The 16,038-nt window shown below is 48.6% G+C and overlaps 1 protein-coding gene across 1 annotated transcript in view; it reads left to right on the forward strand.

The window, feature by feature from the left end:
- Positions 1–15,479: 15,479 nt before the first annotated feature.
- Positions 15,480–16,038, forward strand: part of LOC106722579 (keratin, type II cytoskeletal 4-like) — a 6,518-nt gene continuing 5,959 nt past the window's right edge. The window contains exon 1 of the mRNA XM_014523154.1: positions 15,480–16,016. Within this exon, the coding sequence (XP_014378640.1) occupies positions 15,480–16,016 (537 nt within the window). The remainder of the gene's footprint in view (positions 16,017–16,038) is intronic.

The raw sequence follows: 16,038 nt of genomic DNA on the forward strand, positions 1-16,038 counted from the left end.
CAGACTGTTTGCTTTGCACATTTGTTGTGTTTTTCAACACTTCATTTCATGAGCATCTTGGATGCTTTTTGTTTTAAGCTTCCTCTTTGTTCTGTTTCCTAACTGGGACTATCGATGAGACGGCAGAATTTCAGGCAGGACAGAAAATCTGGCTCTTACCTAGCTCTAGAAAAAAAAAAAAAGTACATACATTTTGATGGATCTTACATCAATCCTTGCCTTTCCTTTCCACAGGTATTAGTCACTGGCTGGTGTGTGTTATTCAGCATATCTGACCTGAATCTGATAATCCTATCTGGGCTCCAGATCTAGGAATAAATGAGGCTGAGAACTGCAAAGTAGGATAGATACAAGCTTAACACCTCTTAAAAGAAGAGATGCTTGTTTGGTGTACTTAGGAGGAAAAGCCCAGCTGCCTAAGGACATGCACTACAGCCTCATCATCAGCCTTGTTGTTATTCGTGGAGGGGCATGTTTTCCCAGGTGAAGGTGTTGCCTGTGAGCTACCAGGTAGCTGATTGTACCCAGAAGATTCCCAGCTGAGGGCCCTGGACTCCCTTTGTTCTGTGACCAGCCTGGGTGTGCCTTCAATTCGCATTAAAAACTTTCTTTGATCACCACCTGGGTTCCACCTGGTTATTCCTGCCTTGTGGTTCTTCACTCTTATCCCAACCCTGCAACTTGCCAGCTCAGTCAGTTGTGACGGAGGAGCCAGGGTCTCCGGATGGGATGGAGTTTTCCTCTTTTGTCTAAAATAGCCTCTTTGCTTCTCCGTGCTGCAGGTTGGCCGGTTTTTGCTGCTGAATCAGGTTGCCCTGGTGGCCGCCGGCATACTCTTTTTAGAGACATTCCTTTAGCCTTTGAGCACTCCAGCAATATTCAGAAATTAGGTATTGAGTCTGAGTAAGGTGGTCCCAGGATCTGAGTGCTGAAATTCCTTTAATTCTCCTCGAGAAAGTTCAGCATTAACCTTCACAGCAGCATCCCCACCCCCATCCGAGATCCCCATCCCCATCCGAAACCATTGTTTTCTGTTTAGAAACAGGGCACCCGAGGTCCAGTCTGGTGAAATGTCTCGCCTAAGCTTTCCTGGGGGTGGCAGACAGATCTTTTAATGCTCATGCCTTAGCCCATCCCTGCTTTCCCTATTATTTTGCTATACTGCCTACACAAGATGCTTTGCTGTGCAGTAGGCTAATCTATCATGCAGTAAGGCATCACCATCTACATGCGCAGACACCTACTGCGCAGTAAATTAGTCTACTGCACAGTAAATTTACTACCTGCATTTGCAGGTAGTAAATTTACCATGCAGTAAATTATTGCACGTTAAAGCCAAAGAGCATTACTTGCATGTGTAGATGCACCCTGGGTGTAATATCACACCAGCTATAACTGCATGCAGACAATGTTGTGACTATGGCATCAACAGAGGCCTTCATTTTCATGGCCAATGCAAGCTGAGGTTTTCAAAGGGTTGGAGATGTAGACATCTAATTTCCATCCATGTTAAAGGCCACTGATTGCACAGATTTTCGAGGGAAGTTTGGCTGTTGAGGTCGGACTCTAGAACCCATGCTTTTCCATTGAGTTGTATGCTCAGCTAGAGTGGGTTTTCCGGCTTCCCACCTTAGATCCTGAGGGTCTACATGGCTTTTTTGAATCAGTGGGCACATCTACACATGCAACTTTATTACACAGTAATTGAAATTACTCTGCGGTATGGACGCACACCTACACCTGCACGCCTGTACTGTGCAGTGTGCAGTAAATATGGTGACTTATGCCGACTTGAGCGTAAATTTGATACTTGCATCATAAAAGTATCACATTTATGCCCAATTAGTTACTGTGCAGTAACGCACGTGTAGATGCCTGTAACACCGTGTTTGTGGACTGACTTGGGACCAACTTTAGTCCCAAGTCAGTCCACACACAGTGTTAACGCATTTCAATGCCTGCATGTGTAGATGCCGGCCTATTCCCTCTTACCGCGCAGTAAATTTAAGCCGGCATAAATGTGCCTGTAGACATGCCCAGTGATTCCTTGCTCAGGCTGTCCGTGGGCCAGTAAAGGTTGGGATGCCTGTCCTAGAATAGTAGTTGCTTCTGTTGCATCAACGTACTCTCCAGTGGTGAAACAGGTAATGTTGTGTACCCATGGAGGGAATGAAATCAATGTCTTGTTGAGAAACACCACTGAAAGATTTGCTCCCCATACGGGCCTGGTAAACAGCAATTTCATAATGCCCAGGTGACATCTCTGAGCCCGTGGAGATGGGCTCCTCAACTAGGACTTTCTTTCGCTTGGGCCAAAGATGGTGGAAACAGGCAAAGTTCCCTTGAAATCAATGGAGATGCTCTGCTTTGAGGCTTTGTCCAACAGAGTCCTACTCTCTGCTGTGTTGGCACTGCCATGGAGGATTGCACAAGATGCCAAGCGCCGTGGGTCTAAGCACAATTATGGCCCTGGAGCTGCTTGAGACCTGCTTATTTGGTTGGCGAATGCTCACTCCTCACAGCTGGGCCGGCTGAAAGCTTTGCCAGGGAGGGTTTCTCTGATCCCCTGTGGAATTTATGCTGGAACAAGAGAGATGTGCCCCAAAATAGCTATGTGGTTAGGACACGGGTGGGCAAAATGATGGATCGAGCTGGCGGCCGCACTCCCATTTCCCAGCAGCCCTGGTTCCTGGCTGGGCTCCATGGAGTGGTCTCCAGTGCGGGGCCCCAGGCTGGCCCTGTGCTATCACAGCCCCATGCTGTCATGCCTCACACTCTTCATGGAGACCAGCTGGGAGCCCGGGCTGCTAGGAAATGAAGTCTTCTGCGGGCTGGACTTGGCCACCCCTGGGTTAGAACATCTCCCTGGGTTATGTTCTAGGGAAGTTGAGGTTGGATATTAGGAAAAAAACCTTTCTCCCTAGGAGGGCAGTAAAGCCCTGCAATAGGTTACCCAGAAACATGGTAGAGTCTCCATCCTTGGAGGTTTTTAAGACCCAGATAGACAAAGCCTTGGCCAGGATGATGTAGTTGGGGCTGGTCCTGCTTGGAGCAGGGGGTTGGACTAGATGTAACCTCCTGAGGTCCCTGCCAACCATCATTTTCTATGACTCTGTGATATCAGGGACAGGGCTGTGAATCCCTGCTCTGCTTGAACTGGAGAAGGGGCTTGAACCTGGAGAAGCCCAGGCATTTGTCTATACTCCCTGGCTTATTGCATGAGTTTTGCTTGGGCTTTTTGGCTCAGAAAGCTTGGGAAGGTCTTGGGGGGCTGTGAAAAACTGCCGAATCTTCAAAATCTATTCTTGGCACGAGCTGTTTCCTGCTCTGCTCAGTTCAACCTCAACATGCCCCAGTCTAAATGACAATTTGAGATGCAGGGCAGTGACCAAACAGGCTTGCTGAGCTGGATCCCCAGTTTGCTGCACTTTCTAGCTAGTAATTGTTTTGAACTCAGTGGCATTTTGCAGGGGAAGAAGAATTTCATATGCTCGTAAAGTCTGCCAAGTCAAAATTTCCCCGTGAAAACTAAAAAAAAACAAAAAAAAAACCTTTCAAAAAACCCCAACGACCTTATTTATTCACATGTCATATTCAACTGTGTTCCTGAAAATTAGTGATTGAAAATTGGGGTGCATGCCTTAAATGAGAAAATTGAATGTAGACAGTTTGGTTAAAAGGAAGACTGTTTCTCTTCATTTTGCCTTCTCAAAACAGGGCACATGTCTTATTTGGGGGGGTGTGGCATGCAAATAAAGATGGTATTTTTCATTTGCATCTATATTTCCTATTGGAGCAAAATCCTCCTGCCCCTGATTTCCTACTACCTCTGTCTCTTTTTTTCCCCCCCTTGCTACCCTGGTGCAGGATTAGGATAAGCTCATCTCATTACTTGATGTTCTGTCAAATAAATCTCTGCAGGGCTGAGCCAGGTGGATCTGGGGAACTCACTTGGCTGCTGTATCATCTTTCATTCACAGACGTTGTAGTGTGGGAACTTTTCTGTGGTTGCCTTCGCTTCTGCCAAGAGGAGGGCAGTGGGTGTGGAGCTGCGATTGAGTGATAGATGAGAGTGCCTCATCAGCTTTACAGCAAGGATGAAAATCGGCAGTATCCAGGTCTAGTTCCTTAGGAAGAACAAGAAGGATGGGGTGGATGGATGAATGGAGAGAGAGGGACATCTGGATAGTGGATAGAGCTCCCCCACATCTTGCTTTTAGAGCTGTGCTTGACTTTTATCATGCTCAGCAGGCTCTAGGAAAGGTTAAGCAAAAACTCAAGGTGATTGCTGGAAGGGGCAATTCATTTAGGTCCAGATCTCTTCCCCTTCAGGCCAAGGATTGATGCTAGAGAAGCCTGTGGAGCTATCCATCAGTGAAAGCCACACAGGAGGAGAGCTGAACTGTTGAGAAGTTATTGGAGGAGATAGAAAGGACACCCACTCCTCCTGAGTTTTTGGGCCTGGATCCCTTCTCATTCACACCACTTGCACACTGGCTTGACCCTCTGGACTTCAGAGGAGCTCCTCCTGGATGCTAGCCCCATTCCACCAATTTACTGGAGTGATTCTTGACTTGCCCGGTAGACTTCTCCTGTGAGACCTGACCCATGCCATGGTCTCTCCCAAGTGCACTCCATCGATTTAGCCACTCATTTATCCTGTTCCCAGTGGCCACAGCCCAGCTGGGGCTCCAGAGATAATGGAAAATGTTCTGGGTGTGACAGGTGCTTGCAGCTGAAAGGTTTTGCTAGAGACGCCAAGCAGAAAGGAACAAGGCTTTTGAAATGGGAGTGACTGAGTTGACACTTGGGTAGGACAGGCATTTGAATAATTATCCAGTGTGAATGAGGCAGCCTGCAAGAGCTGGGATTTCATGGGCTGCAAGGGTGCCTAACACCAGGTGCAGATGTCCACGAGCAAAGCCATGGGGAACCCCTCGGTCTGGAGCGGGAGACCAAGATGAAGCTGCTTTTGTCCTTTCCATGAGTGATTATGCAGTGAGATCCACAGCAGATATAAACTGGCATCGCTTCACCTGGGTTTACGCTTGCTGAGGATGCGGCGCAAAATGTCCCGTGCCTTGAAAGACGCCGAATTGCCTTCTGCTCCCATTGGGAGAAATTCTGAATGGCTCACTTGAGTCTCATCATCACTTAACCCACACTGAAATCAAGGGGCCAAGCCACGAGTGGGGCTAAGCCATAATGCCTGCTGGAAGCCAGCAGTGGTTTGGCCTACATGAAAGACAGGAAGACTCAGCACTGGGGAGATGAAATTGGTGGGCATTTGGTGTCCAAGATCCCACTATAGGGACCCTCCTCTGTACTTAGGAGTCTGAATACCTTTAGGAGTAGATTCAGGCTAAAACAAGAATAGCATTGAATGTCTGCATGCCAAGAGCTGGGGTGTAGGGGTAGGGGGGTGACACAAGGTACATCCACATTGCTGCCGGGAAGTGCCCTGCCAGCCTTCATAGACGTCTCTGAGCTACCTTTAATCTAGCAAGAATGGGCATGCATCTGGGGACCCTGGCATGTGACTGGCAGCCGGAGCCCTGCTGTAGCTTATTTGCGGCTGGGACCTGCACTGGCTTCATCAAAGCAAGTTTGGGGAGGCCTGCCTGGCTGCGTATAACCTCTGACTGCAACTGCAGGCAACCCGGACTCCATAGGAAGGGTTCTGCATCTGGGGCGCCAAGTATGTCTGCCAAAGCTCATTAAAAACAATAACTTTGCAAATTGCTGATGTTGCAGAAGTCCTCGGGCTGCGACCCAGAACGTTGCGTTCAGCTGGCTCTTTGCCTCGTTCCACTGGAAGGTCCCAATTCACTCATGCATGGAGGGCCTGATAGAGCAAGCGCTTGAAGCATGTGTGCAGGCCTGCTGGCTTACGTGTGCGATTAAGAGTGTTGCTGGACATTTTCGGTGGTGATCGCAGCTTGAGGCAATGAGCCACGTAGCTCCCCTCCGCAGCAGAACCTCAGATGCTAATAAAACTGTGACTATGAATGTCAGAGAGAGGTGGTGAATGTGTTGGTCTCAAGCTAGGCAGGAGGCCGGGTAGAGATGCACCTTATAGGCTAACTAAATAAGATATAGAATTGTAGAATCGATGGACTGGAAGGGACCTGCAAGATCATCAAGTTTGGTCCCCTGCTGTGGGCAGGAAGCTATTGGGCTCAAATGAGCTCAACAGGGTGCTTATCCAGCCTCATCTTGAACACCTCCAAGGATGGTGACTGCAACACTTCTCCTGGGAGTGTGTTCCAGATTCTGGTAACCCTTATGGAAAAAAAGTTTTTTGTATGTCCAGCCTAAATTTCCCTTCTATTAGCTTGTGCCCATTGGTCCTCGTCCTCCCTTGAGGCACCTTCCTGAAAAGTTGCTTCTCTAGATCTTGATGCTCACCCCTAACATACTTACATACATACATATACGGACATATTACATAGATTTCATAGATGTTAGGGCTGGAAGGGACCTCGTAAGATTATCGGGTCTAGCCCCTTGCCCAAAGGGCAGGAAGTCAGTTGGGGTCAGATGACCCTAGAAAGATAAGAATCGAAATGCAACTTCAACGTGTCCAGAGTAGGTGCTTGCACTACGTCTGGGGGAAGTCTATCCCAGACTCTGGAGACTCAGACGGTAAAGACGGTTTTCCTTATGTCCAATCTAAAATGGTCTTCCAGTAGTTTGTGGCTGTTGGACCTTGACGTGAACAGACGTTCTCCCAGATCCTGATGTACACCCTGATATATTTAGAGGCTGCCACCAAGTCCCCTCTGAGCCTATGCTTTTACAAGCTGAAGAGTCCCGTACCTCTCAGCCTTTCCTCATAAGGCCTGCACTCTTGTCCTCTGATCATACACGTGGCTCTCCTCTGGGCTCTCTCAAGCTTATCCACATCCTTTTTAAAGTGTGGAGCCCAGAATTGGATGCAGTACTCCAGCTGTGGTCTCACCAAGGCCGAGTAAAGCAGGAGAATGTCATCTTGAGTCTTGTTTGAGATGCATTGGTAGATGCAAGCCAGGGTTTTATTTGCTTTGCCGGCTGCAGTATCACATTAGTGGCTCATATTCATTTTGTGGTCAATCGTGACCCCCAAGTCTCTTTTGGTTGTAGTGTTAGTGAGTGAAGCACTGCTGAGCCTATAGGTATGATGTAGGTTCTTTCCCCTGAGGTGGAGCACCTTGCATTTCTCTATATTGAAGGTCATCAGGTTTACATCCTCCCACCTTGCCCGCCTGTCCAATCAGCCTGAGTCCTCAGCCTATCCTCCAGTCTAACCGCGCTTCCCCATAGTTTGGTGTCATCCGCAAATTTAGCCAGCCCACTTCTGACACGCAAATCCAGATTGTTAATGAACATATTAAAGAGTACTGGTCCGAGTACTGAACACCACTGGTCACCATGCGCCATGTTGACTTGGTTCCACTGACTATCATTCTCTGGGTCCGACCACGGAGCCAGTTCCCCAGTGGACCGTGATAGTATATGTATACTATATAAAGATATACATGCTTAGGGTCGGCTCCATAAATCTTGTGGTGACTGTAGTGGGATGCTTTGGATGCTTCTTCTTTGGATGCTTATCTTGCTGGGATCCTTTGACTCTAGCTGATTTCTTGCCCTTGGGGCAGGAGGCTGGACATGATGATCTTCAAGGTCCCTTCCAGCCCTAATGTCTATGAAATCTATTCTAGGTCTTTAGGAAGGGGAGGGGTCTATTCTAGGTCTGTGTATCCCTGTGTTTGTAAAGTGCCTAGCACCCACTGGGTGTAATAATCATTTTAGTATTTAATAAAACAATCATCAGTTTGAATGTAATAATCATAATATGACTATGGTTATTCATACGCTTATTAAGTGCAATAAGAATAATAATGTGTCAGGGACGAGCTGGAATTTGACATCTTGTCTTTAATAAGAGAGTAGAGGCAATTAAGGAGGTGGGATGAGTTGCCCAGGTAATTACTTTGGGGCTAGACGGTGGTATTGGGTTTATTTATCCTACGCCCTGTTAATTTGGATAGATGGCTCAGCTCAAATGTCATTTCTGCCCCCCCAAATTCTTGTCCCCAAGAGCTCCGTGGCGATGGCCATTGGTTCTGTAGCGCCAACTTTGCCAGACATTGTGGATTTCCTTGCACACGTTCTTTGAGAGTGTGGTATGACTGGTCTTCGTCTGGTGGGAGATGTCCCCTGGCTGTACCAGCTGGGTTGGTGCATTGAGAAACATAGTGGTATAATCAGCTTATGACGGAGAGCGTTGTGGTCCTCTGGCCTGAGGCAACATGGAGTCTGGACTAGGTGGCACACTCATCTAGACAAGGAAACAAAAACCTACTATTGATTTGTTTTAATACTGCAGGTTCCTATCTAAAGGCTTGGACATGTGTGCTTGTGTCAAAAAGGAGTGGGCACATGACATACAGAGTTGAACCCAGAGTAGAACTACTGTATATGATGTAAAGCTATTTCCATAGAATTTATACTGGTGCCAGTGTTGTGGATCCAGTTGATCCCAGGGGAGCTGTTAGCTCATGGCAAGCTAAGTGTGACCTGCTTTCCACCACTTAGGCTAGGAACAGATGTTGCATTTGCTTTGGGACAAGTTGTGCCTCGGTTTGTCCTGGAACAGAAAAGTCCTGGGGGTGTCTTGTAAACACATCACCCTTCCAATTAGCGTTTAGCGAGTGGCTGAATTCATTGCTGCCTTTCTGCCATTGGCTCAATGATGCAATCTTCATAGTTTCATAGTAGGTAGGGTTGGAAGGGACCTGAGCAGATCATCAAGTCTGACCCCCTGCCATGGCAGGAAAGAGTACTGGGTCAAACGACCCCGGCAAGGCGTTCATCCAGCCTCCTCTTAAAGACCCCCAGGGTAGGAGCCAATCTTGGCACAGCCATTCACTCACTTCTTGATGTCCTGGGACAAACAATTAGCACTTCGATTGACAGAACATGAGGGTGGGAAGGGACCTCAGGAGATCATACCTAGTCCAACCAACCGCCTGCTCCAAGCAGGACCAGTCCCAACTACATCATCCCAGCCAAGGCTTTGTCTATCCGGGTCTTAAAAACCTCCAAGGATGGAGAGTCCACCACCTCTCTGGGTAACCTGTTCCAGTGCTTTACTACTTTCTTACTGAGAAAGTTTTTCCTAATAAACTTAAACTTCCCTTGCTGCAACGTGAAACCACCGCTCCTCATTCTGTCACCTGCCACTTCTTATCCTGTGAATCTTTTTTGAGCTTATCCTGGAACAACGGATGTGGATGTCTGAACGATTCCACTTTGTCCTGGGGAGGCAAAAAAAAGGCTTCTCCTATGATAAATGCAACTCGTGTTTATAGCCTTAGTATGGAAGTACAGCCATTGCAGCCCACTGCATGCAGCTGCCCCAGAACAGCTGCTCATCTGTCTGCTCTGGATACTGGAGTAATTACCTCGGCTTTATGAAGCACTGGTATGGTGGCACTGCTGGTATCACTGGAGCTAGCAAATTCCAAGGTGGTTCTGGTGTACTGCATCCCCACCACCTGGGGCTCAATGGTGATATTTTGCCGTCCCTGTAGGGAGATGTAAAACATGTGTACTAAGCTCCCGCGCTTGTTAGACTGTCACAGACAAGTGGGGTCCACCACTGAGCCCGAGGTGGTGCATTAGCTATTGCCGTGACAAGCAATTAAGGAGGATTGGGTAACAGTCTATAAAAGCACAGGGCTAGTGGTAGAGAGTACGAGGAAGCCAACCTGGCAACTCCTAGCAGGTGATCTCCCTGGATTGGCCAACGACAAGGATCCAACAGGTTGATTCAGTTTTCTAGCAGACCAGTTTGTTGTGCAACTGTGGCACTAGACGAACTCCACCTTTTCCCCAGCAGGAAGAGCTGAGGTCAGACCATCATCCATGTATTGTGTAGCATGCGATGGGGGGAGCACACGGAGAAGTCAGGCAAAGAACTTGGGTCCCCCGGGAGCAGTGGAGCTGGGAACCCAGGGCCTCCGGGCCTGGAAAAGGATTTTGGTGCCAGAGCCAGCCAAAAATCTGATGCCCCACCAAAGCTTTCATATGAATGGAAGTGATAATGTTGCAGCAGAAGTTATCTCTGCCTAGGTCCCCGCGCTGCCTCTTTTGCACAGGGTGGATTTCACCTGCTGTGCAGTCTCTGGTCTTTCCTCCCCTGATTTATGACCTCCGGTGAGAAGCTTTACCCTTCTCAGCTGTCAGAGCTCCTCTCTGCTTGCTGTTTAACTCACACTATATGCACAATACTGGCTCCGACTTAGCGCAGAGGGAGCGAAGCTGAATGCAGAGAGACCTGGAACTAATTCATGCTAAACCTTCCCACAAATCTCAGCAATGCAAGAGAAAATTACAGTGCATGCAACACTAATTTGGCTTTTATTATGTCATCTGAGGTACAGCCTGTGGCTTTGGGATAAAGTGTTTGTTTTTAACAAGTAGGATATGGGAGGGATAAGGGTTTGGGAGACTTTAGTCAGGCACTCATTGCAGGTATTAATTAAATAAAAATTTTAATTAAAAGTGGAAAGAAGCAATTAGGGCTGGTTATGTTTCCCCCCCCCCTCTTTCTGCAGTGTGCGCACTTGTAGACGACAAGTGCACAACATGCAGCATTTGCTAGAGGTCCTATTTGCAAAATGACAAGGAGAGGCCTTTTTTTGGTTCCCTCGGGCAAACAACCATCATCCCTTCAGTGGAAGAACCAAAGATTTCTGTCTCAGACTCCCCAGTTTTAGTTAGTTGATGAAAATTTGCAATTCTCAGCCTCTCTTAGAGTGGCAGCTTGGGTTCTTTGCTTCAGAAGCCAAGCATGGCAGCAGTAATGTTGCAGCAGAAGTGATCTCTGCCATGCAATTCCTAAGGTACTCTTCTGGCCTCTAGTTTCATTGGTTTGTTTTATAGCTCTATTTCTACAGTTTGCAAGCAACCAAGTGCATTGGAGAATCAGATAGGGACCTCAGGAGGTCGCATCTAGTCCAACTCCCTGCTCCAAGCAGGACCAGCCCCAACTACATCATCCCAGCCAAGGCTTTGTCTAGTCCGGTCGTAAAAACTACCAAGGATGGAGAGTCCACCACCTCTCTCTGGGGAGCCTGTTCCAGTGCTTCACCACCCTCCTCGAGAGAAAGCTCTTCCTAATATCCAGCCTAAACTTCCCTTGCTGCAAATGGAGCACATTGCTCCTTGCTCTGTCATCTGCCACCACTGAGAAGTCTAGCTCAGGGGTGGGCAATTATTGTGGGTGGATGGCCGCTTAACAACTTTTGGTGAGCTGTCAAGGGCCACATGGTTAGCCCTTGAGACCTGCCCCACCTCTGGTCACCATCTTGGGACCTGAAATACCGCCCCTGACCTTTGCTACCTGAAGTCTCTCCTTTTGCTCCCCAGGAATACTCTTTTTGGAAGAGGGGGTTTTGCCATCTTGGAACCAGAAAAAAAACCAAATCATACACTAAAAGTCAAACACCTACAAGAACATAGTTTTCATAGTTTCATAGTTGTTAGGGTCAGAAGGGACCTGAGCAGATCATCAAATCCGACCCCCTGCCATGGCAGGAAAGAGCACTGGGGTCAAACGACCCTGGCTAGGTGTTCATCCAGCCTCCTCTTAAAGATCCCCAGGGTAGGAGCCAGCACCACTTCTCTTGGAAGTTGGTTCCAGCTCCTAGCCGCCCTGACTGTGAAGCAGTGCCTCCTGATTTCTAGCCTGAAGCTACCCTCCGTCAACTTATGGCCGTTATTCCTCGTTACTCCTGGTAGTGCTCAGGGGAACAGGGACTCTCCCATAGCCTGCTGGTCTCCCTTGGCCAGTTTATAGACGGCCACCAGATCCCCTCTCAGCCTTCTCTTGTGGAGGCTGAACAGGTTCAGGTCTTGTAGCCTCTCCTCGTAGGGCCTGCCCTGCTGTCCCCTGATCATGTGAGTGGCCCTCCTCTGGACCCTCTCCATGCTGTCCACAACCCTCCTGAAGTGCGGTGCCCAGAACTGGATGCAGTACTCCAACTGCGGCCTGACCAGTGTCTAGATCTAGTTGCAGCCTGTATGGTGAGGTGTGAGTGTGCGTGTGTGTGTATGGTGGTGTGTGTGTATGGTATTGTGGGGAGGGTGTATGTGTGTATGGTGGGATGTGTTTGTGTATGTGTATGTACGTATGGTGAGTTGTGTGCATATGTGTGTAAGGTGGGGTGTGTGTGTATGTGCATGTATGGTGGGGGGTGTGTGTGTGTATGGTTGGGTGTGGGGGGGGTGTGTGTGTGGGGGCAATAGCCCCAGCTTCTGCTTCTCCCCGGAGTCCCGGGACCTGCATGGCCTGCGGTGGGGAAGGCAGTGGGCTTCAGCGCGTGGTGTTTCCCTCCCGTGCTGCGTGAGTGCGAGAGCTGCACGTGCGATAGAGGCATCCTGGCTGGGCTGCACTCCTTGCTGCCGTGTGCAGCACCAGGTGGAGCCCCGCAATGCCAGACGGCAGCACCTGCACTGGGCATGAGCACCTGCCACCTGTTAGTGCTCCTGCTGTCGCCAGTGGGGGCTGTGTGTGCAATGGAGGGAAGGTCTGGAGGGTCCCTACACCCTTCCATGATCCCTCACACCCACACACTGCCCACCTGAGCTCTGAGCTCCCACTGCCCCCTGGGCGCAGACTCTATGCTGCCACCAGCACCAGCCCCATGCTCCCACCCAGCTGCAGCTCCCCTACACCCCCACCCTGCCCCTGTCCTTGCTCCCACCAATTCCTGATCTGCTACCTGGAGTGAGCGAGACACCAGGGAAGCTGAGCAGGTTCCCGGTTGCTGCAGCAGTGGCAGCAGCAGCCCTGCCCAGAAGCTGTGTGCTGGCCAGGCTGGGCCCTTCCACCTATGAGGGTGGGAGTGAGGTGCAATAAGGGATGTTGGTAGGGGTGTATGTATGTGGGTGCCTTACTCCCACATAGGATAGGTGGGGTACAGTTAGTTGGCAGGCACTTGCAGGTGGGATGAAAGTGGGCCAAATTCAGCTCGTGGGTCATATTTTGCCTGCCCCTGGTCTAGCTCCATCCTCTTTGGATCACCCCTCCCAGCTGCTGAAGGCTGCTATTAAATCCCCCCTCAGTCTTCTCATCTCTAAACTACATAAGCCCAGTTCCCTTAGCCTCTCCTTGTAAGTCAGACGCTCCAGCCCCTGAACCATTTTTGGCAGACCGTTAACCGTTTTTGTGTAGTGAATCCTTTGTAGGAGATATGGAAGGACCGTGTATAAATCTATGCAAGATGATTCCTGCTTGAAATGATCCCAACTCCATTCCTTTTTATTGCTATTACAATAACACCTTGTTCCCTAGGGCTCTGCTTTGGTTGGAGCGGTTCTACTAGAGAGATAGAGACAATAGTCTAGAGCAGGGGTGGGCAAAATGCGACCCGGGGGGCCGGATGTGGCCCACTAGGCTATTCTATCCGGCCTGCGGGACCCCTAAAAATGTAGAAAATTAATATTAATCTGCCCTGGGCTGCCTGTCACGTGGCCCTTGATGGCTTTCCGAAACTCAGTAAGTGGCCCTCTGCCCCAAATAATTGCCCACCCCTTGTCTAGAGCTAACAACTATGAATTATGCTGTGCCTTACAGAAGGCCATGAAGGACTATGGTATGTAGAAGAGCGAGAAAGAGGAGCCAGCTCTTGTGTCTAACCACTGGATCTCACTGGCCTTCAGAAAGGTGCATCAGAATTGTTCTCGCTCCATACATAGATGGGATGTTTTCAGGGGCACGTTTGCTTAAGACACGCCAGGTTGTGTAACAAAGCAGTGTGTATACAGGTTTCACAAGGTTTAGTGAAACACTATACGTTATGTAATTCTGATTACCGTGGCTTAGTGGGTAGCACGATACAGTGGAAATGGGCTCCATGGCTTGTTTTCTTCCAACCACATTTGGGTGTCTTCTGGAGAATCAGTCTCCCTCTCTTTTTTTTTTTTCGCTTCAGTTTTTCTATCTGTAAAATGGACTAAGGCTACAGGCCTCCTCTATACAGCCCTCTGAGATCTGCTGATAAAAAGGGGCCATTATAAGACATAGCTATTATTACTGTATGTCCTGAGCATTACCTTCAACAATCCGCCTTCCATAGTCAGTATTTTTGGCTTGGCTTACCATAATTCTTGATTTTTTTTAAATCTCTAGTTTAGTTTGCCATGTATCAGATCTCCCAGCTTGCCTCTAGGGGATGATATTGCTAATTATTGTTTAATCCTTTCTCTCCATAGTCTTCCACTTAGCAGGAAACAAAATGGCTGCTATCATTGCCTCAGCCCTGCAGGCAGAGATGGGATTAAAGATGATGGACTGCACTTTTCGAATGAGTAATATTTCCATAGTGTTGACATGATGTTGCAGCCATGATGGCCCAGGAAATATGTGAGTGAAAGGATTTTACTGGGTGATATTCTTTATTGGACCAGCTGCATGGTTGGGATGGACAAGCTGTTGAATACAAGCCTGAAGAGGAATTCACAAGCATGTCTAAAATTGTGTATGTTTAAATGTTGGGCTGTATTTTACTTTGAATTGCAAAGAAGACATTTAAATTGCGAAAAAAACCCACGTACATGAAAACTGTAACGCAGTTAAATCACAAAAAAGGGCAAATTTCGTCATGTGTACAAGCGCCTTAATATTTTAATAGAAAAGGGACTACTGGGGGATAATCCAGATCCACATCTGCTTGCAAATCTATTTATGGTTCTCCAGCATCTACTGCTTAGACACATTTGTCCTATGTAGTTTAAAATCATTGCTACTATACATTCTCTTTTCTGGTGACTGATTGTTACATATTTTGCTTTTGCTTTTTTTGACCAAGAATACCCCAAGACTCTTAATTCACCCAGGTTGGCCATGCACCCTCAATTGCAAAATGAGTATTTGGGAAGTTAAGTCAATGTTTTTCTAAGTAGAAAGTTGATTTATGGGGTAATCCCTGGGCGTGGTTGCAAGTTTGTAGAAGTCAGGGTATTACGTGAATTTGCTCAAACAACTGCCTGCCAAGGGGCTTAGAAAATGAATGGTGTGGCAAAATATGTTGAGGAACTTGTAAGGATTTGTCAGCAACATAAGAACCAAAGGAGATCTATTCTGGGTTGACAGGGCTGAAACACAGGCAGTTGGAGGTGAAGGAGAGTTCTCACCACCTATAATAACATAACTGGGCTTTTTTTTAGCTTTTTGGGGTGTGTTGAAGGGAAGGTCATTTTAGCAAGGGGAGGGGGAGGGGTGGGCAGGCTGCCAGGTACACCTAAACCCACAAATACAATAAACCGATGAGCTCCTTTTCCACTCCCCTGTCACCCAGCCCACTCCTGGAGCACATAAAAAGGAGGATTCTTGCCACCGTTCTTGGAAGGACTTGACTTCTTTTGCCTTGGGACTTGCCTCAGGTTGCAGTGCCCCTGAGGTCACCTCTCTGCTCTGTGCCGTGATCATGTCTCGCCAGTCTTGCGGTCTGAACTTTGCTGGTGGTAGCAGAGGTTTCAGCTCCAGCTCCATTTGCCTGGGGGGTGGGAACAAAGTCAGCTTCAGTGCCGCGTCCCGTGGAGGATGTGGAGGGTCTGTCCGGAACCCCATCGGCTTTGGCAGCAGGAGCCTCTATAACTTGGGTGGATGTAAAAGGATTTCCATTGGTGGATTCGGTGGAAACAGTGGCGCTTGTGGAGCCTTCGGGGCTGGTGGCCGAGGAGGCGGTGGGTTCGGCTATGGTGGGCTTGGTGGTGGCTTTGGTGGCGGGTCTGGGGGTGGTTTTGGTGGTGGCTTCAGTGATGGGTCTGGAGGTATGTTCAACGGCTGGGGTGGCCCCAGCTTTCCCGTTTGCCCACCTGGTGGCATTCAAGAAGTGACCGTCAACCAGAACCTCTTGATACCGCTCAAGCTGGAGATTGACCCGGAGATCCAGAAAGTGCGGTCCCAGGAGAGGGAGCAGATGAAGACCCTCAATGACAAATTCGCCTCCTTCATCGACAAGGTGAGAGGAGGAGAGGGGATTC

Source organism: Alligator sinensis, unplaced genomic scaffold, assembly GCF_000455745.1.
Source record: "Alligator sinensis unplaced genomic scaffold, ASM45574v1 scaffold1542_1, whole genome shotgun sequence".
Classification (NCBI taxonomy): domain Eukaryota; kingdom Metazoa; phylum Chordata; order Crocodylia; family Alligatoridae; genus Alligator; species Alligator sinensis.